Source organism: Uloborus diversus, chromosome 6 (assembly GCF_026930045.1).
Source record: "Uloborus diversus isolate 005 chromosome 6, Udiv.v.3.1, whole genome shotgun sequence".
Classification (NCBI taxonomy): domain Eukaryota; kingdom Metazoa; phylum Arthropoda; class Arachnida; order Araneae; family Uloboridae; genus Uloborus; species Uloborus diversus.
The window spans coordinates 120384845-120407787 of NC_072736.1; the positions used below are offsets into that span (position 1 = coordinate 120384845).

The window sequence follows — 22943 nt, forward strand, 5'->3', positions numbered from 1 at the left end:
CATTATACCTTTTTTGAGAAATTTAAATTTAAAATTTAAATTTCATTTTTTAAAAATTAAAAATTTTCTGAAATTAGTTATGTTGCATATCCAATTAAACAGCAACTAATGTACTTTAAAATGCTTTTTACCAAATCTTTCAATCTATATTTGGTGCTGAGTTATCGTCCATTTTGTGTTCAAACATCCATGAAAAAAAGCGGGTTTTTCGAAAAATCAAAGTGTCATAAATAAAAAAAATAATAGAGATAAAAATCTAAAAATTTGGACTTTTGATTACCTCAAAGGGTACAATTGATGAGCCAAATTTCAAAGAAATACAAAAAGTTGAGGGGAAAAACTTTGGATCACTTGATATGGAATGACCCACAGACAAATTTGACTGGTCATCAGAAATTTTTACCTACTGCTTCAAAAAAATTTTCCTTACTCAAAAACTTCTAATGTTTACTATTCAAAACACATTAAAAACCATATTTTTTTGTTAACTTTGTGGTTACTTATTGCAATTTTCTTCAAAGGAATCTTTTACTAATGTATATTAAAGTTCATAGTCACTTATGTTAGCATTTAAATATTTTCATACGTAAAACATAATAAAAAGCCTTTGATATAAACTCTCATAACATTTTTTCAGGGTTGGCCGGATTGGACCCAATTGGGTTGGACCCAATGGGTTTTTTTGAAAAAACCCATTTAAAAAAACCCATTATTTAGCCCACTTTTGTGTTTTTTAAAAATTTTGAGAAGTTTTTAGAAAAAATTGATTAATTTAAATACTTTCACAATTTAAATTAATTTTTTATTTGTTCTTTACCACAGACAATGGACATAAAAAATGAATTTTGAACTTAAATAGCATTTCTTAACTCTTGACGGCATTTAAAAAATACTTCAAAGGTTTTAAATAAATATATTTAACTTTTTCTTTAACTGAAAATCAACTCAAATTATCTTGACTAAGTCCTGTCACGTCTGATTTTCTCAATATTTGTAGATTGTACAGAGGAAACTACTCTAGCCAAAAGGCTTTCATGTTAATAATTTTCTGCAAACCAACACATCACAAATCTCAAATAAACAAGGTATATTTTTTAGAAATTAACAGGTTTCTCAAACGGTTACCGTATATACTCGCGTATAAGTCGAGAAATTTTGTCCAAAAAATGAGATCAAAGGAAGGGGGGTCGACTTATACGCGGGTCAAATTTTCCGAAAAAAATTTTCCGATCAACGAGAGCTGGGAACAGGGAAGCTACGAGAAATGCCGATGTGCGGTTACAGGTAGTCGCTGATAAGTTGCTAGTGTGAAAATGTAAACTTATTCAAAAATAATAACTAAAAAAACCTAAATAATACACATAAGTAAAGATAATTTTATTCCTCTTTATTAAGGATCAAATCAGCAATTAACAAATATCGTGAAACGTATTAAAATATTTATCGTCAACAGTCACGCCATTCAGACTGAGAGTGCGTTCGACGAGCACGACCGGGAGCGACCGGTTAGAACGCCGCGGTTAGTAACTGGTTACTTACCGGTGACCGGTGAGGTTCGTCGAACGCATCCTTTGATATCATTGACGATTCTGCAGCCGCCGATGTATAGGATGACGCGGTGATGACGGAAGCGGACTTTAATGAACTTTTTTTTGCGTCCGACTCGGAATCCGAGTTTGAAGGCTTTTAGAAATGTTTTCCTATTTAATTCCTATTTTATTTGTAAATAAATGTGTTCATTATTTTGAAATTTCTTTGAAAATAATTCGCGATGTTTTTGGAAAGTATGGGGGTCGACTTATACGCGGGTTTTAGATTTTTCTGGATTTTTTCTCTGAAAAAGGGGGGGTCGACTTATACGCGAGATCGACCTATACGCGAGTATATACGGTAGACAGAAAACAGAATAAGATGTGCAGTATTTTCAATATCTTACGAAAAAGTTTAATATTTACACAGAAATAGAAAAACAGGCAACATAAAGTTTAAAGAAATGTGTTGATTAAGCTGGAATTCAGTAAAAAGGGATTTAAACTACTTGAGGTTCTACAGTAGTTTTGCATAACAAAATAAAATACAATAAAGTAAAATGCAAAAAAAAAAAAAAAAGGAATTAAAAACAAACAAATGAACAATAGATTTTATCACTCAAGAAGTAAATTTGCCTTAACTGTTGGTAAAAAAGGAAACTAAAATATCTGAAACTTTCTTCGGTTTTGTCGTCTTTTATACTTTTCTTCAGAAAACGCTGAATTTTAACTCGTTTTCCAGCTTTTTTTACGCCATGACAATTTTTGCGCTTTGTCAATATACTTACGCTACAATATGCTACAAGTACCCTACACTTTCCCTAAAAAAAGACAAAAAAAACCCCACATTTCTTTTAAAAAACCCATTTTAGTTGGGTTTTTTTTGGGTTTTATTTAAAAAACCCAAAAAACCCTGGGTCCATGGGCTTTTTAAAAAAAACCCGGGTTTTTGCCAACCCTGCATTTTTTTCTTGGTAAAGCTGTCAAAAAAAAAAAAATAATAATAATGTTTCTTGTGATCACAAGTGCGTATTTAGGAGTGTGTGCGTGTGTATGAATGGACTCCACTACCCAGCAGCTCGCAGGGAGCAGGTGGTGCTGCAGAGAGATGGGGGCAAAAAACAAATCAAAGGACGGATGGACGCCTAAAATGGTCAAGTGAGAACACAAAGCAATTTGTGATTGCTCTGGGGGGGGGGGGGGGGGACCTTGCGTGCATTTTTTTTTTTTGAACTTTTACAAGTCTGTGGGGGCATGCTAAAGACCAAAATAACTAAATTAAAGGTTAAGGGCAAATAGGTTTTATTTTGAAGAAAAAAAATAGTGAGAAAAAGTAACTGCTTTTGAAAGGAAAAGGCGACTGCATTGAAAATGCATCCGGATGAATACAGTGAAACTTCGGTAACTCAACATTTATCTTACTGTTTGGCTGATTTCAATGGGTGATAACCTCTCTAACTTGACACTCATTTGCAGTAACCGCTAAAAGTCCACATCCAATTGCTATTCTAGTTCACTTATTGCTACCAACATTCTTTTATATTGACCTATTCTCAGAAATTTATGTTGCGGCTTGTTGGTCAATCCATCGTTTTCCGGAAAGCTCTTTTAGAGAATTCCATCTTTTATCCAGGTGAGTTAGCCATCAGACTCTGCTGTTAGTACAACTCTAAAAGGGTGGGAAAGGTATCTGGGGGAGTCCTTTAGAGAAAGAAAGTACCATGATATGTTTTTGCGGAGTGTGAGTGTGACCTTTCATCTTTAACAGACCTGACTGACAAGAAGCTTTTATCTTTTTTTTTCTTTTTTTTTTTTTTTAATGATAGATTTGGTCTTCACTAAGTATTCAAATAATATTAAGGATTTTACTATGAATTTTTCAAAAAAAAAAAAAAAAAAAAATTCATTTACTGGAATTAATTATCATAATGTGAATGTTAAGCATAAGTTAGTGATACAGAAACTCTCTAGGAACTAAAATTATGGAACCTCAGTAAGTTGACATCCTCTTAAGTCAACATTTCATGTTCCAAACTACTTAGAGCATTGAGGTTCCACAACATAAAGACACTTTTTTATAAAATCAATAACGATAGTTAGTTGCGTTTAAACATCATTCAGGATAATAATAAAAAAAAAGAATATAATAAAGGAAAAGTAACAATAAAAAATTACATACCACAGTAGGATCTGTAGATCTGCTGACCCATCCAGATATTAATTTTAATGTTTCTTTCTTCACATTTCGCATACTTCGAATTAAAGGTTGCTTAGTAATAATCTCTCCGTTTAGACTAATAGCTGCACTGATGTTTTCACTCATTACTTTATATACATTTAGCATATCCAAATAGATACGACCAAGCTGGGGAACATACAAAATGATTTTAATAATTTTTAAAAAGATAACTGAATACATCACACATGAAAATTAATTAAAATTTATAGACTAAAATATGCATATGTGCCTGGATGTAGGCAGAGTGTGAAGATTTATAAATTTCATTTCACTCATTTAGTACTGCAATGAATGAAGACAATTTTTTAAATCCATTAATTACTAACAGTAACAAAATAGGAAAAATTCTTACCTGGATGACGTATGGATGTCCAAGAGCTTTACACGCTCTTACATTTGTTTTTAAAATATTTCCAAGTTGTTTTACTGCATCAGGATCTTTTAACACATCAACTGACTGTGGGAAATGGAAAACATACATTAATTAGGGAGCTAATAGGGCTAGTAATAAAAATAAATTTACAGAAAACGAGGGTGAAGGTAAGTTTAACTTTGATAAAAACAACCATCTGTTCATTTTAAACTGGATCACAAAACAGTTTCCATTTGCACTAAATAAAACACAGATTGGCTTCCCTCAGTCATATTTTGGCTTGTCTGGGTCAAGATGAAGATAAAGAGGTCAAAACCTCTTTAACCCTCTCTGGCACGATGGTCACAAAAAAGGACACTAATTAAAATTCTAATTTTTTTTCGCTCTTTCAAACCAGTATTTTATTCTGTTTAAGGATCATGGATGGCAGAAGTACAAAAAAGGCTTTTTCTGCTGCCTCAATTTCATGTTCAAATCTCCCAAGTTATTAAAATTCATTCTTAAACTGTCAATTTCCTTCATTTTCCCTGAGATGTTCAATTATACTTTTGTAAAAGATTAAAATTCATTTTTAACGGATAAATAAGTTTTTTCCTGCCCTGGGTAGGTGGTGTCAACAAATGAGAACATCACACACAGCTAAAAAAATCTTGAAAAAACTTTTTTGACAGCAAATTTTCACCTAGAAAATCCATTACACCCACTCATGCTTTTTTGCTATAATTCAAAAATCGAGTTGGGAGAAAATGTAATGCTTGTACACATTTACTTGCAATACTTCATTTTTTAGCCAAAGACAAAAATTACATATGGGTCATTTCACGTCTATTCACCCAATGCCATGTGCCGTCATGTCTCATATTTTGTCCATTATTTTTTACGAATCTATGAGAAAAGCCCAATTATTTTTTGAATGAAAATCACGCTTTGGAGATTTTTTTCTCTAATTGAAAAAACATAAAAACTGACTTAAGATAAAGAGTGGCAACACCTAACTGTTCATAGAATACTTTCTGTTGTTCACACTGAAAGAGAAAAATATTAGCTTGAAGTTGATATCAAATTCAGCTTAATTGGTTGAAAAAAAAAAAGAAATTAGAGAGATTTTCTGAATTCATGCCAAAACGGCGACTCCAAAAAATGATCAAAAATTAAATTTTTGAAAAAATTCTCTAAAGTGTAATTTTTATTTAAAAAAATCTAAAAAAATTAATTTGGGCTTCTCTCATAGATATTTATTCGTAAAAAAATAATGGCCAAAAATAGGAGACGTGACAGCACAGTCGACTATTTAATTTAGGCAATTTGACGTGGAATGATCCATCTGCATTTTTCCAATTTTTTGGGCAATTATTTCAAGATCTATTCAGTAAAACATGACCCTCCCCCCACTACTTCTTCCATATAGTACAATAATGTCCAGTCTCTTTAGCTTTACAAAAATAGAAGTTTATTAGAAACCATTTACCTTTGTTGCTTGTTGAATTCTGGCATCCCATACTTCATTTGGAAGACTCATATATTTCTCAATCAAATTTTCTTGCACAGTTAGGTCATTATGAGCAGCAATCATGCAACCAATAGCTTCATAAAATGTATGGACCTGGGATAGAAATTATAACCATTTTAACAAACAAGAAATTTTTTGTATCAACTATAATGAAACTGAATTTAATAACAAGAAAAACATACTTGTTGAGGTTGTAGATCACAAATAATTGTGTTGATACTACTTAAGATTTCTTCAATAAAGGGATGCACTTCACTAACTTGAACCTAAAATACATGAAATATATAGTCAGTACACAACAAATCATTAACACCAAAAAATAAGAGGAAAATAAAAAAGCATTTGAGAAAAATTAAATTGTGTCAGACAAGTAAAAACTTGAAGCATTACATACTCCAAATTAATATCGGGCTGTAATTGAAAATTAGATAGCTATGGTTAAAATAAGGTAAAACCTTACAAAAATAGAAACAAATGAAAACCTTAGTGCAATTTTAAACCTATTTCCATGCAATAAATTATTGCCTTATAAATATTCTGAAAATATCACTCCAGATCAGGCTTTACACAAAACATTCATGGCATACCTGCCAACATCTACTGGGAAAAATCCAGTAGATCATTAAAAAATCCAGCAGATGTTTACGACAGATTTTTCATTGTTGGATAGGAAATAAAGGAACTTTTTATTATCCTTCTTAGTACAACCAAATGTTCCTTACATCTTATACACAATCAAGAGAAATGATCAAAAGTTAGGAATCTCCCGGAAAAACCAGTAGAGTTGGCAGGTATGTCATGGGGAGATTTTTCACCATGACCAAAATGTTATGTAGGATTAACGAGAGAACTGGATGTAAATAGATTTTTGTTAAGTAGCATTTTTGAAAAGTTGTGGGAATATTGCAGCTCTGCTCCAGAGCACAATTCAAGTTAGCGTGTGTACCTATGTAATATATAACTTTGATTTAATGATACATTTTGCATACATACTGCATTTGACCGCATTGAATGTTAATACCCCTTAATTTAACGATAACTTTTTCCAGCCTCTTGACAATTGTTAAATCAAAGTTATACTGTACTTTCATTTACATATTTTAAGAACGGATGTACATATTTACATTAAGCTTTGATTCATTTAAGACAAAGATGTTATCATTAATATATAAACAAGTCATATTAACTCAAAATCTTGAAATCAACTAAATACATTTAAAAAAAAATTTTTCTAAGGTGCGTAAGTACCCTGCAAGCGAATAAAACTTCAATATAAGAATTAAAGAATAAATCCAAAACTTGGAATAAAATACTGTTATATAACATCTAAGAAACTACAATACTGCCAAAGGCAGACAAATGGCAGTATCTGCAAAAATGAGTTTTCAAGATATTTAAAGAAAAGCGTTTGTTATTCAACACTAATAATATGGAAATTATGAAATTCTGACATTTTTTCAAGCTTTTTTCTCCACAGGAAACCAAAAAAGCAAGCTTGTACAACAAAGCTAATGCACAATAGATGAGAAAAATGTAAAAAAATGAAAAATTTACAGTTACTGCCCTTTACCTGTCCATGACAGAATACTCTATATATACAGTCGGACCTCCATATATCGAAAAAAATTGGACATAGAAATTTCAATACAGAGAAACAATCTTATTTTATCATAAAAATCTATTAAAACATTAAAATTAAAGCTAATTTTCGTGCATGAAACGCAATTTCCAATTTATGCGGGCATGGGATTAAACGAAAGTTAATAATGAAAAATTAACAGAAATTACATTTTTGTGCCTTCATGCATTTTCATTCTTCGGCAGTTCAACTTGATTTGCAACCTGAGGGGATTTTCATTTTCGCAATGTAATCGAGAAAAGTAAAAAATCAATCTACTTAATTTGAATGATTTTTACTGAAGCTAAAAAGACTAGGAATGATAATCATCAGACAAAAGGGACAACTTGAAACTGATTTTACAGTATTATTGGTTACAACTAAGATTTGAAATAAACTTGAGGGAATTTAAGAACTCCAGAACGGAACAATGACCTACCTACACACCCCTCAAACCCTGATTTCTTAGCAACTTTTAGTAAACATAATTTTCTCCCCTAACCTTCACTTTTCATGAGACAAACAGTCTAAAGTGGGGGGGGGGGGGGGAAGCTACGAATGGCTTGAAACAAATTTTGATATAGAGAGATTTTTTCGATATATAGAAACCATTTTTCTATGTAATAAACATTGCAATTTGCTGGGATTTTGATATATAGAAAATTTTGATATGTGGAAGTTCGATATATGGAGGCTCAACTGTAGTTATAAATATTAACGCTTGATGATTGGCAAAAATACCTGTACAAAATGCCTCCGACACTTCTGTGCAATTTTTATGAATGTATCACAAGCCATGTCTTGAACACCATCATGAGTTTCTGCAAAATACAACAAAGGAAAATTTTTATAATAACAGTAATAAATATTCAAAACAGAAGTTCAAATCAGTAAGTTTCACAAAAAATAGATAAATACAGATTTCACAACATAGTCCCCAAGCAAGTTAGAAATGCTTCCTAAAAAATTTCATATAATTCAACACTATATTACTGCATGTAAGCTATGCCCATTTATTTATTCTTACTAAGAATAATTACGTTAGTAAACTTACATTCCTAATCAATAACGTACGTGACTTAATATGAGGCATTTAGCAGTGGTGAACCTAGCATAGGTGACGTCACCCTCCCCCACAAACACAAAAAATTTTTTAAAAAATAATAATTTGAATTTTTGGCATCTTGAATTCAAATTATGTTTTTCGCAATCACGAGCATGTGTGTGCATGAATGCGCGTGTTTGTGTAGGCGCATGTGTGTGTGCGTGTGTATGTATGCATGTGTGTGCGTGTTGTGTATGCAGTGCTGTGTGTGTAGGCATTCGTGTGTGTGTAGGCGTTCGTGTGTGTGCAGGCATGAGTATGTGTGTTTGTGTAGGAGTGTGTATGTGTAGGATATGGACGCAACCTGGAGACGGTTTTCACAAGAGGAGCAGCATCGTGAGGCTGGTCGACGTGACGGTGGTGCTGGCAGAGGGAGGTGGTGGGAAAATAAAATGATGGGAATTCAAAACAGTCAAATGAGAACAATAAGCAATCGCGATTGCTCAAAAAAATGTAAACATGAAATTCATGCAATTTTCAGAAACAACTACATTTGTGTTATAACAATATTTTAATTGTGCTAATGTACAAAAAACAAATAAAAGTAGGAAGGGGGGTACAGGGGCTCTTCCCCCAGGAAATTTTTTAAATATGTAGTCTTAAAAATGCATTTTAGCTTCATATTTTTCAAAACTTGCATTTTTACTTTGGGTGTAACCCCCCCCCCCAGACAAGTGACACCCAAGGCGCCATAAACCATTTTTTGTTCGTGACGTGGCAAGGATTCAGAATAACAACAAGAAGGACAAACGTTTGAGAAAATATGTTTGGTGCTCTCTGAGCCTGTTTTTAGTCATGGCCAGCTCTATGTGGCATTATCAAGAACAAGATCTTTTGAAGCAGTGTCAGTTGTGGCTCCCAAACGGGACATTTTTAATTGTGTATATGAGGAAGTTTTCTCAGATTAGAATATATAAGAGTGTAAATATGTAAATATATAAGAGTGTAAATAATGTAAATACATCCCTCGGGGGAGCCTGTAACCCCTAGAGGGCGCGTCCCCAGGTGGCGGATAGGGGAATGCCTTCATTGGTTTTCCAATGGGTGGTAGAAGGGAAATAAAATACCTTCCGCGGACCAACAGGTAGAAGTGCAATCTCTCCAAAGCAATGACAGACACTTTTGTATCTATAATGGTAAAGTTGTGCACATTGCCAAGGCAGTCATCTTACATACAGCAAAGTTAAACTGTCGAAAATCTGGCTAAAGCAGACAAATTAACATTATGAACGTAATTTTCATATTGGTTAAATGGATGGTGACCTAAATGCAATTACCAACTTTAATTTTTACGGAAAATTTTAGCTAGGCTAATGTATTGGCATACAGCGAGCGAGCGAAGCGAGCATGGATCGCGAAGCGATCCACAGGGAACTGCGTAAGCAGTTCCGGGGGTTGGCGAGCGATAGCGAGCAGGGGGCGATAGCCCCCTAGTTAAAAATATTCTGCTTGGATTGAAATTTGTTTATATTGTTTGTATAGGACTTCACAATGTCAGAGTTTAATTTTAATTTCTTAGTAACAAAATAAGATTAAATGACCAGTACTGCAATCTTATTTGGAATAAAACCAAAGAAATTATGACCATTTAAAAGCAATTTAACTTGCATAAATTATTCATTCAAAACAAATCAAATACCAAAACACAAAAGTACAGAACTTACCATGCATGAATTCAAATAATTTATTTACAACTGTCTTTAAAAATTTCCAGTGAGCTCTCAAAAATCTTGGGTATTGGCCAACAACATACATTATGTTTGATGCAATTATAGCTTTGTTATCTTTGCCACGTTTCTGCTCGCAAAGTCCAAGAAGATCCTTCAAAATGAATAACAGCATATTTTAACAATTTAAACTTGTATTAAGTCAAAACAATCTTATTTCATTTTGCAACATTTCAGCATTAACTCATCAATTCAATCTGATGATTCAATGTTTAGTCTACTGGAAAATTTATATTTCCCCTCTTTTCTTCAAGCAATAAACTATGAATACATTTTGAATATGTGCAATTTTTTGGAGTAAGCCTTTTATTTCAAGTGTCACTGGCTCTTTGCTCAAGCTTTCACAAAATAACTGAGGGTGGGGGAGATACTGATCTTTTATCATGATTTTGTTAAAAAAAAAGAGGGACATAGATTGCAAGGGGACAAAAAACCACCTGAATATGAATTTCAAACATGAAACACATTTTAAGTCAATTCTAAATATTTTATCCCTAAAAAAATTAAAACACTATATAACCTACAATAAATTTTTAAGCTCGTTTTTCATTAGCTGACGAAATACTTCTCATGCATTTTCTAAAAACTGCATTCTTGTTGATGGCTATTATAAGACCTTACTATGTCACCCCATTCTCATCCACTGATTTTTTAAAAAATAAATTGTATAAGCTACAGATGTGATTTTTTTTAGCAAGTCGATTAACATAGACCTAAAAAGATTCCTCCACGGTACATAACAAAGTTGAAAGTTACACATAGGTTTTTACTCCTGAATGATTTTAGTAGACATCAAAACCAAATTTTCTTTTTATTTTTGAATATCCTTTCAGCAGGGGCATGCACAGAAATTTCGGAGCTCGTTACAAGTGATTCTTATGGACCCCCTCCATCTCTACATATATTTCACCGATTTTGGCCTCCCTTCAGGCTAGGGCCCAGGCCGTGTCCATTCTCACCCCTGGGCACGCCCCTGCCCTTCAGCCACAGTTTCTTTTGGTCTAATGCAGAATGATAAATATTTTCACACTTATAACCTCTAAAATTATATTTATGTCACTCATACCCACTTTGCTTTTAGGTTCATCCAAATAGTAATGGGATTTGCCTACTGCTAGAAATAAGCTATAGCGGAGCCAAACCTAACCTGGTAGCTTTGTGAAGGTTACGTAGACCTCTATTAACAGCATTACAAAGCTGCCAGATTAGGTTTGCCTTGACTATAGTAATGAAGTTTTCAAGCTATTTGTAATGAATGAATATACCTAATAGTTTCATTTTCTGCTTCATTTAAAATGTCGGAAAACTATGCACAGTGAAACACCATTTATATGTTTCTCTTTTACACGTTTTAATCAATTATACCTTTTTTTAAAATTGGGCCCTGCAGAATCTAACACACATTAACCTATACCGATTGTACATTTTTTCATTTGTACGCTTTTTTCACAGAGTCCCTTCAAAAACGTATAAACGGTGTTCACTGTATCTTCAAAGATTACAACTTTACCTTTATAACAGTGACTAGAAACCTTTTCTCATCTTCTTCATACATAGCTCCACTAATAGATCCAATAGCCCAACATAGCTGCAAGAAATATTGAAGAAATCATGTTAAAATAAAAGATCAAAAAGCACTGAGAGCTAGTAACCTAGAAATAAGAGATTTACTTACAGTATTCAAATTCTTCCTTGACCATTCAGAGCCATTCACTTGATTATGCAGTTTTTCTGTCATTATTCGCTCAGTATCAGCATAATCCAAATGGGTAAGGTACACTAAAGAAAGAACAAATCAGAGTATGTACTGAAATGTGCAGTAATTTTTGGATGGGATATATGGGTTGCGCTAACGAACCTAAATACACACACACATTAATGATATAATAAATATTGGACACATTTTGATGGTTCCAGCAAATACACATGCATTATCTAATCTTCCTCTATAATGCACACTTTTGGTCGGTTCCATGAGTGTTCAGAATAAAGAGTCCACTGTATACATATCGTCACCTCAGAGCAACAGTAGGATACCTTAGTATTATTTCTGGGATAAGATGTCTTAGTGTTGCTCTGAAAATAAGATATAACAATACTTCATTCTTGAGTTATTTTTTTTTTCTGGGTGGTTTTGGCAATTAAAAATGCAAAAGGCTACTTTTTTCCCCCAGGTCTATTTCTACAGTTTTCCAGGTTTTGAACAAAGCTAATGATTTTAATTGAAATTTCTTACAACTTTACTGATCAACATGGATGCAAGTTTGGTGATGTGTTCAATATGGAAAATATCCCCCCCCCCCCCACTTAAGGGCTTAAGGAAAAATTTATGTGTATAAATGTTGTAGATTTTAACAATGCCAGTTTTGGAATCTGTGTTTGATTTAAATTTAAAGCCTTTAAATTGTTTTAAGCATTTTGACATCATAATTCCAAAAAATCTAAATTCCGGAAATAAGGAGGGGGGTCTGGGGGCTCTCCCCAGAATTTTTTTCAAATTGAAGTCCAAAAAACGCTATGGTAGGCCATTTTGGTAAAGTTTTGGGAAAGGAGGGGTTCAGGAACTCTTACATCAATTATTTCAAACTGATAGCCCCAAAATTGTAATATTGGGTGACCTATAAAAATATTAGAGAAAGAGGGAGGGGGGCTCTGAGCTCTCCCTGAAATTGAAGCTTCAAAAACGAAATTGTACTCCATCTTTCATAACGTTTATACACTTTTTGAATGCAATATTGAAGGGATGGAGTTCAGGAACCCTCTTTCCTTCGGAAATATTTCGAAATTGAAGTTCCAAAAACGCAATTTTAGACGATGTCGGATAATGTTAGGGGTAAAAGTATTTGCAGCGCCCCACCATTAGTTTTTTTGCCGATCATAAACATTTTTATTGTAGCAATAAAATTGCTTAGGACATAAGATTCTCAGTTTTGCAACATAAATCAGTTCTGATCGGAAAGTCTACCCAAGGTAGCGCCAACAAACCAGAAAAGAAGGAAAGGTGGGGGAAGGGTATGGCCGACTAATGATAATGAACTGGCACCATTCCCCCCCACAGTCTTCATTTGAAAAATAATTCTTTTATAAGATAGCAGGTGGTGAAATTAGCAATAAAAAAATCGCTTCAGTGAAGTAGATATATTTTTTAAACAAGGTACCCTTTCCAATATTCATTAATTAAAAAAAGAAGTAGGGGAACTGAATCCTAACCCCAGGCAAGGTTCCCGAATCACATCCCTCTTAAGGAACTCTAATATAGCCTAAAGTGGCGCTTTAAATATTTCAGCATTAAAACATTTTCAGAAGAGAACTCTCGAAACCCTTCTTCTGAGTTCACCACAAATGTCCTAAATTTCAATTTTTTAGGGTTCAGTTTCTAAATTGTTTTGTAAGAACAGTACCCCTCTTACCTATAAACATGACTTATGCAGGGATGAGAGTGGTCAGAGAGCAAAAAGGAGGAAATCTGAAAAAATTTCGTGAAAGGGATGATATCCAAAACTGCATCAAAATAGAACCTGGAAGCCATGATATTCAAAAATTCAACAAAAAATGGCTAATTTACGGGTTTTAACGGTAATACATATTTAATTAAGTATGAGTAATAATTTTGTACAATTTGCTGCATTGTATCATTTTTTGCAAGGGTGTTTATTCCTAAATAAATCTAAATTTTGAAAAAGAGGCAACAATTTCTAACCCCTGAGTCCTTGAACAAAAGGTTGGGGGAGCCAGAGTTCAATCTTGGCTGCATCACACAATAGTGTAAACTTTTCATATTTTTTAGAGAAAAATACATTTTTTTCATTAAAAACATTTGAGTTTATAGTGTTAAACGAGTGAGAACATAAATTTTTAAAATTAGGTCTATTTGTAAAGTAAAAATTTGCAACAGAGAGAAAAATCTAAAATTTCTTTGAATGGTAGAACATACTTTTCATAGTAAGAATTGAAAATAAATAAATATATATGTATATAAACGATTGGTTATCTTTTTCCTTGCATTGGAACCCAAAATTTGTTTTTGAAAGCTTCCCAATACAATTGTGGAATAAAAAGAACAACTTGCAGCTGCCTCATTTAATCATGAAATCTCAAAACTTTTAACAGGTTGTAAAGCTTAAGCCATTTTAGATTCACCATTAATATTTTTTACTTTCTTAACTACACAAAAAAAGTAACCATGCCAAGTTACAAAAAAATCGAGACTGTGGGTGCTAAGCCACATTTTTTGATTGAGTTTTCCATTTTTTCTAAAATAAATTGAAGAAATAAAAATATTATTTAAATGATGAATAAAATAAGCAGATATAAGGCAGCACATAGTAAAAAATCACCCAACATTAAAAATGATTGAAATACTTGCAGGATGCAAAAAGATTGAAATCTCAAACGAGGCATGCAACTTTCGGCGCAGGACGTGTTTGACGTCGTTGGCATGATTCCAAAACGTACGTTTTTGGCAGATATCGCGGAGGATGAAGATTCAAAATGAAAAAATAGAACATATAAGAAATCGGGGACCAAAAATTTTAAAAAATCTTATTTTTTCCCCGATTTTTAAGAAAAAAAAAAGGCCTGAAAGAGGCAAAAAAAAGGAGGAAAAATTTTAAAAGCGAACTGAAAAAGTCGGAATTCTGGCAAAAGCCGGAAAAATCTCATCCCTGCTTATGACCGCCTAAAAGTTTTCATACTTTAATTTTGGAAACTTTTATAAAGAATCTTCCTACACCCTTCCCCCTTAAGTCATCCAAACATAGCCCAAAACAAAGCTCTTAAAATTTCAGAAACGAAAATATTTCGGACTGAGGTGCTGAATACCCCCCCCCCCCTCTTATTGTGCTTACTAAACGCAGTGAAAGTTTTTGTTTAAGATTTATTTTTCTATTGAGAGAGCAACTAATTTCCACACATCGCCAAAGACAACCCAAAGTTTCAAGACTTCAATTTCGAAAATGTTTCGAGAAAGACCCCCGAATGCCCAAAGTCCTTACTCACTCAAAAATAGCCCAAATAGCATTTCAATACTTCAACATGGAGAAATTTTCAGGGAAAGAGACCCCCCTCCCCCGAACTCCTTTCCCTAAGTTCACTAAATTTGACTTAAATTTGCGGTTTCCCCTTTTCATCACCGAAGATTTAAGAATTTAAATTCTAAAACTTATTGAGAGAAAGCCTTCAAATTCCGTCTTCTTAAGTCTTCTAAAGATTACCTAAAGCTGAGTTCTGAATACTTCAGATTTGAATATTTTTTGGAAAGGGGACCCTGAACCCCAAGACGGTCTAAACTTGCGCTTTTAATACCCCAGTTTCGGAATTTCGCCCCCTAAAGAGAGCCCCTCCCTCCCTCTTGACATTGCTAAAGACAGCCTAAAAGTTTTAAGACTTCAATTACAAACACTTTTCGGGAGAGGGCTCCAAATGCCCTTTCACTCAAGTCATTTAAGATAGCCTCAAATAGTTTTTAATACATCAGCTACAAAACATTTTAATGTTAGAACACCAAATCCATCTCTCATAAATTCAAAGATTGCCTAAATTAGTGTTTTTAAGACTCCAGTTTTCAATTTTTTTTAAAACCTCCCCCTCCCCACTTTTACATCATTAAAGACAGCCTAAAACTTTTTGACTTTTAAATCTTTAAGAGTTTGCAGAGGAGAAATATCGAACTACTCCTAGCTTCAAAAATGGTTTTCAATTCAGTTTTTTGATATTTTACACTGGAACCCTTGAGTAACCCCCCCCCCCCCCTCTTAAATTGTCCAAAATACAACGCTTTAAGACCTCAGCATCGTGGGTTCATTTGCGAACCAATTACCCTCTTTGCAAGAGCAGCATTTCTTCGCAAACTCGTGCTGCCGTTTTTTTTCTCCTTTCCTTTCTCTCCTCCTCCCTCCCATATTTCCATTTTAGCGAGTGTTAGATTCAATGACATTGAAATTTAGTGATTCCTCAAGTCTTTGTCAAAAATGCAGGAACAGTTGACCATCAGTGTTTCCAACCTGCATAAAATTTCCCCTCGATTATTTCCAAAATTCCCATTTCCATTAATATCTTCAAAATGCCCGATAGTTTCCGTTTTACCTGGTACGTGGACGCCCTTGCTGTGGCGAAAACATTTCATCTTGTCAGCAATCACTCTCAATAGGCAATTCAGATTCAACTCTTAATAGCGTACATAATTTTCATTTATTATGTGTGTAAAATTTGCAACCCCCCCCCCCCCTCAAATGAAAAAAAAAAAAAAAAAAAAAAAGGATGATCGAAAATAGCATGAGAAAAGGCTAAATTTTAAATTAGAGCCGATTATTTCGAAAATCAGGGAAAATAGCGAGCAACTCCTCGGTCTGCAATGCAGTGAGTTGGAAAGAACAGAGCTATACCTAAAAAAAGCAGGGTTCATACACTTGTGGTCAAAAAAAATCCCTGACTTTTCCAGGTTTTCCAGGTTGTTTTTAATAAAATTCCAGGTTCATTTAAAATTAAGCTCAAAATACAATATCTTAAAAATGTAATAAAAATTGTTAAAAGTAATGAAATAAAAAACTTCATAACTTGTTAAATATGTAAACTGTAAGAAAAAAGTCACAAAATGAGGAAATAAACATAAATTATTCATCTGAATATTAAGAATTATTTAATCTAAAATACATTTTTAAAACTACAGAGAATGAGAGGAAATGAAACAAACAAAATGGTGAATAATAAATGATCATTACTGACCTCATTAATAAACATACAAGATTTCCTCTGACTCAAAAGCTATTACCTATAGTTTATACTTTGCATACATTGAGTTAATTTAAGTTTATAAATTTTTCTTCAAATTAATTTGTTATGCAATTAAAATAGTAATGAATAACTGCTAAATTCAGTTTTCAAAGCAGTTTTGAATATTTTCTTTAATGGCTAGAAATATACATTACAAGTAATTTTATCAATTTTACAATCCTTCGTTACAATTTACTAAGGGTCTTTTTTCTTAAGAGTAGAAGTCAAACTAAGCTGATCAGCACTCGATGGTTAATAATAAACTACTATTTAAATACTTTTGATGATACTACTATTTTTCTTCAGTACTTAATTTTTCATGAACTAAACAAACATTCTCTATTCATAAATGAGCTGGTATTTGTTTGAAATAACAACTTAATTCATTTAGGCTTTTAAAAGCCAGTTTTCGATTGATTCATCTCAAACTTCAAAATGAATTTAGAGAACAAAAAGCTTCAAAACTGCAATTTTTCGACTGCATGCTTAAAATAAAATAATATATATGACTAAATATGACAAATAATTGTTATCTAAAGATTAATAATTAATTTTGGTGTGTAAATTTGCAAATTAAACCAGATGAATACGTACCCTGTGCTTTTAGCTTTGAAAAAAATAAAGGAAGAAATAATTGCCTCAGGGCAACAGTAGGAATGGGCAAATGTCTCCAAAGAGTTTTCTATGGCAGTATATTTGAAGTAGAACAAGTTCCCATTCCAAAAGCAATTTTTCGGCGGTGGGGGAGAGGGGAGGGGGGAGGTAAAAGCAAGGGATGCCAGAAATACCTTTGAATTTTTTGCTCAATAGCAATCCGCTGAAACTGCCTAATCCTTCTTCCCCCACATGCATACGATATAATACACAGAACAATGGTGGCATCTGGTTTTGGACAGGGCCAGAAGCTAAGGTAGTGCTCTAGATTAGACGATTTTCCTTTCATAAACGAAAATCTCGATGAATCGCAATAGGATGATGATAAATAAATAATCTGAAGAAAAACGGAAGAAATTGATATTTAAACACAAAAATGGGAGAAATGGGCAAAAAACGGCAGTCTACCCTGTAGGGAGGCAGAGCATTCCATCAAATATTAACATCCGCCTATCCTAGGCCGATGCCAAATATCTCCCGTTCCCCCCCCCCCTTTAGCATACAAAGAGATGCTTTCATTAAGATTAAAGGGGAAAATAAGAAATGCGGTGCAAAACAATAGCGAAATTTAGAACAACGTACCAAATATCGCACCAGACAATTTATGCTTTTCTTTCAGTCAGTTCTAAAAACCCGCAAAATTCCGAAATCCGGAAAAAGTCATGGTCCGAATTTGGGGTACAAGTTGTACAGTAAAGTATCTCTATGCTGAAAAAAAGTCACCGAAAGGTTTTCTATGGTAGTACATTTCAAATAGAACAATTTGCTTTCATTTCAAACGCAATTTTTCGGGCAGGCAGGGGGGGGGGGTGCTAAAAAGCAATTATAAGTTTGAATTATAGCTCAATAGGCATTGCACTGAGTACAATTAAGGAAATTATCAGAAAAAGAGCAAGCCAGAAGCAGATGCTAATAGACTGCTGCTCAATCACCCGAAACGCGCTGAAACTGCTTAAGTTTTTTCTCCCACGTGCATACGATATACTGCACAGAACAGTGGTGGCATCGGATCTTCGATTTGGTCGAGAAGTTATGGTATTGTCCTTCAATCAGAATTAGACGATTTTTCTTTTACAAACGAAAATCTCGTAAAATTACGATAGAATGATGATAAAATACAAAAATATGAAGAAAAACGAGAAAAATTAATATTTAAACTTAACAACAGGAAAAATGGGCAAAAAACGGGAGTCTCTTGTGTTGGAAGGTTTGGCATACTATTAAAAATCAACTTCCGCCGATCATAAGCGGATGCCAAATATCTACTTTTTTTTTCTCTAGCATACATTCTTTCATTAAGATTAAATGGGAAAACAGGAAATTCGGTGCAAACGATAGCGAAATTTCGAGCAACGTTCCAAATATTGCACAAGAAATACAATATCCCATACTGTGTATGTATGAGTACTAATGTTCTTTCCTTTTGTTTCGTTAACCGTAATAACATTAAAAATAAATCATTAGGTAGTACATTATTTGTAAAACAACATTTGTTTATAAATTTAGTATTTTTCTGCAATTAGGACAATTAATGAAAAATACTTCATTAAGTTTTCAAAAAATCAATGTATTTAAAGTTATATTAAAATATACAAAAAGCAAACTTACATTTTAAATTTTCAATAAAATGTATAATATTCCGTATTTTTGAGCAAAAGTTCGGCGGCAAGAATAATTCAGAAAAAGAGAAAAATAAAAATTGTTATCGTAAAAAGGAAGCTTTGACTAAAAATACGAAATCGCGAAAACGAAACTATTCGATCTCTCCAATCATAATAGCAGTAAAAATTCAGCTACTTAGCCTATTAGTTTTTTATTTTGCGAAGCCTGAATTTCCCCTTCCTGCGATGTAGCATAAAATTATTAACTCTTCATGGATTTAATTTAGCAGCTAAAATTTTATGATGACTCAATATTAACTACATTTCTTGCATTATACGCGGATTTATACGATTTTTTTTTTCTTTTTTCACAGCGATTTTAGGACTTGCGGATTATAATACGCCACCGAGGATAATATTAAGGAAATTAAATCTGCAATCTGTCAGTAATCTGTGTTTTTCCATTCAAGAACATGATTATAATTGCTCTCAGTTAATGAATCTATATGCATTTAAATATGGGGGGGGGATATAATGAACAAGACCTTCATTTTTCTATAGCGCTTTATAGTAAGATTGAAAATTTATATCGTTAATCGCGACGAGATTTAAAAAAAAATGTTTGAAAGTTGTAAATTCCTATTTGAAGTTTATATACATGAATAAATAATAATAAAAATAATATAAACTTACTGGAAACCATGAAGCTGTAGAAATTTCTTGCATCCAGCATCCAAATCGTCTTAAACACTTTTGATTCAAATTTGGCGCAATTTGTTGGTGGGTGAAAGTTTCCCATAACGAACAGAATGTTGTGGGACCTCTCTAAAGCTTTAGGCAGTAGAAAGAAATGCGTTCCCCTCACTGACTCCATGCAAGAAAATCTTCGCTCTTTTGGCGCATTTTCGTTGTGAAAAAAAAAACGTTCATTTTCCGATTGCAGTTTTTAAGTGCCAGCTTCGCTTTAGATAAAAATTTAAAAAATTTTTCGGGAAATCACAATAAAAACAAGACTAGATCTCATGGTACTTAATTCCTAGGGAAAAAAAATTTTGGAGGACAAAATTTGAAAACTCCCCGACTTTTCCCTGACATTTTTGGCAGTGTCATTTTCCCTGACAATTCCCGGAGCGTACGAACCCTGAAAAGTCAAACGGCGCGAGTCGAAAAGCCACTCCCGACTCCGCCAAAAGCATGCTGCAAACAAAACAAGCCCATGACGGAAAACCGAGAGAATGTCGATGTAAATTCATGGTTATGGAACGGTCCAGTAATATATTAAAGCATGTTTTTCAAACACTCAATTTTTCTTTTTTAAGTAAAAACTGAAAGAAAGTCATTGAATTTCTTTCCATCCCAACCTCCGTCAGGGAAATTTTGTCCACGACGGAAATCCATCCTGAGACGGAAGGTCTTGCACCCATGCTGATCAAAATAAAATTCCTTTGCAATCCCAGGTTTTCGCTGATCTATGGAAACTCTGAAATCAACTTTTCAGTTGTCAGACGAAGATCTGAGCATCATGCAATTTTTAAACCAGTTTTTTATGATGTTGGAAGTTCTATGCAAGCATTGCGAAAGTAGGGTATCCTACCATATGTGAAAGAAATATTTTCAAAGGGTGGGAGTTAAAATACATTTCTACAAGTATCCAAATATTAGTCATATAAAAAAAAAACTGCAATTAACAAAAATTATTTAACTTACCACATTTAGCAACCATCACAAATTAAGATTTTAAGTAAAGCAATATCAAATACACTTACAACATTAGAATCCCTATTACAATCGTCAAATGCAGAAGATTGCAAATAAAAATGGAGATATTTGAAAAAGACTTTAGTAGAGGATGCTATTTTTTCATCCTTTTTAATCTAACAACTTATATAAAAAGGCCAAAATCCATCTATAGACAGAAAAATTTCACCCATTGAATATACTGAGGATTGTGACAACAACAATTAGATTCTTGACAACTTATAATATCAAAAAGGTGAAAGTTAAAAGCTTTCATAAAAAAGCAAGATAGAAAAAAATTACCTAAAGTCTCTCTCATATTTTTATACAACTGAATTGAATCTGTATCTTTCATAAATTCACGAACTACTTCTCCTTGCTCATTTTCTACTACAAGTACTTCTTCTGGTTTTGCCATCCTTCCTATCATTATGTACCTCAACTAAATAAAAACAAAATAAATCATGATTAACAAAATATCGTTCTGTACATATACAAATAGAGCAAACAGCTTTACAGAGTCATAAATTTAAATGAAAAAACTGAATCTGAATAGATGCGTCAGCAAAAAAATCCCAACAGAGAAAAAGCCTAAAGGCCAGGAAACTAAATGAAAAATTTACACTTTGGCTTCAGTTTAGTACATGGCACACAGTTGATCAATTATATTTTGCTTATATTATGTCAATACTACATGCATTGCCCGGCTTTGCACAGTTTACCTCTAAAAAAAAAGAAATGTCAAGCGACGCATGTTCAACAATCAATTAGGGAAAAAAATACTACAAAATTTCCCGTCAAAATAACCATTCTCAAAGAAAGAAAACGGCAAATCAAAAGTTCCTGAAAAATTAAACACAACACCCCATAAATACAACCAAAATTCTAAATATATATATATATATATATATATATATATATTTATTTATTTATATATATATATATTTAAAATGAGATTGAGCAAACAATAATTTTTTGTGTTAAATTTTCTGTTCCATTATGCTTAGCAGTGCTTTTTAATTTTTTTCTGTGATTTTACAGCCTTTTTTTTTTTTTTTTGAAATTTGAAGGAAATGAAGGAACTCCATGGGTGTTTTTCACGGGCTTTCAAATGGAACCTGAATTAAAGAAACCGGATAATTATTTCGGGTAGAAATAGCCATTTAATGCCATTTTTGGGTCCCAAAATTAAAATTTGAACAGTTTGGTTCTCTTTTGGCATTTGAAAACCCCCAAACATTCCCTCTTGGGTGCCCAAGTACCTCCCTGCCAAATTTGGTCGAGACACGACAAAAACAGTGGATAAGTATAGGGAACGTACATATACAGTAAACTCCCGATTATCCACAGAATAGGGTGGCATGGTAACCGCAGATAAACAAAAACCGTGGATAATTCGAATAATAGGTAAAAAATGTTACTACTGAATGAAATAGCTAAAAAATATGAATGACACTCACACATAGATTTAAATTATAGCCAAAAACATTGCTTTTAGTGATGTGCCGGATCGTTAAAAAAGTAGATCCGCGGATACGGATACAGATCTCAAAATGTTTTTTGCCCAATTCAACTATCCAAGTGTAAAATTTGTTATGGAAGGTATTCTCGTCAGAATAATGGCAGTTTATTCAAAAAATGTCAACTGTGGCATAAATATAATCAAGACTATGATTACCTCTAAAGAAATAGCCTTTAAAATTGAGGGAGAGATGGAAGGAATGGGGGTCAGCGCTGCATTAATGCTTAGATGGAATGTGAAAAATCATTTCCAGTTACTCAGTAGATGTAAGATACAGGAGCAAGAGTGTAAAGCTGCTACTGGACAGGCTAGAAATAATTTTTCCCATTTTATTTCAGCATAAATGCAGTGCTGACCCATTCCACTGAACTTCTCCGATCGATGAAATACAGAGCCGAGAACACCTTTACAAACAGTAAATAGAGAATTTAGTCTCACTTTTTTTTTTGAAGGATGCCGAGAAAAACAAAAATGAAGAATAACAGAAACCCCAAATCAATAACAAAAACTAATATAAAATTTAAAATACAAAACATGTCCCAGAGAGTCGACCACAT

At 33.2% G+C, this 22943-nt stretch overlaps 1 protein-coding gene across 2 annotated transcripts in view; it reads right to left on the reverse strand.

Moving 5' to 3' along the window:
* Nucleotides 1-22943, reverse strand: part of LOC129225287 (exportin-1-like) — an 82520-nt gene that overhangs the window by 26108 nt on the left and 33469 nt on the right. For both annotated transcript variants that reach the window (XM_054859873.1, XM_054859874.1), the window contains exons 14-22: nt 21168-21306; nt 11777-11880; nt 11612-11689; nt 10039-10195; nt 8011-8090; nt 5834-5917; nt 5610-5744; nt 4121-4225; nt 3709-3894 (exon numbers count right to left, since the gene is read on the reverse strand). In XM_054859873.1, the coding sequence (XP_054715848.1) occupies nt 3709-3894; nt 4121-4225; nt 5610-5744; nt 5834-5917; nt 8011-8090; nt 10039-10195; nt 11612-11689; nt 11777-11880; nt 21168-21306 (1068 nt within the window). The remainder of the gene's footprint in view (nt 1-3708; nt 3895-4120; nt 4226-5609; nt 5745-5833; nt 5918-8010; nt 8091-10038; nt 10196-11611; nt 11690-11776; nt 11881-21167; nt 21307-22943) is intronic.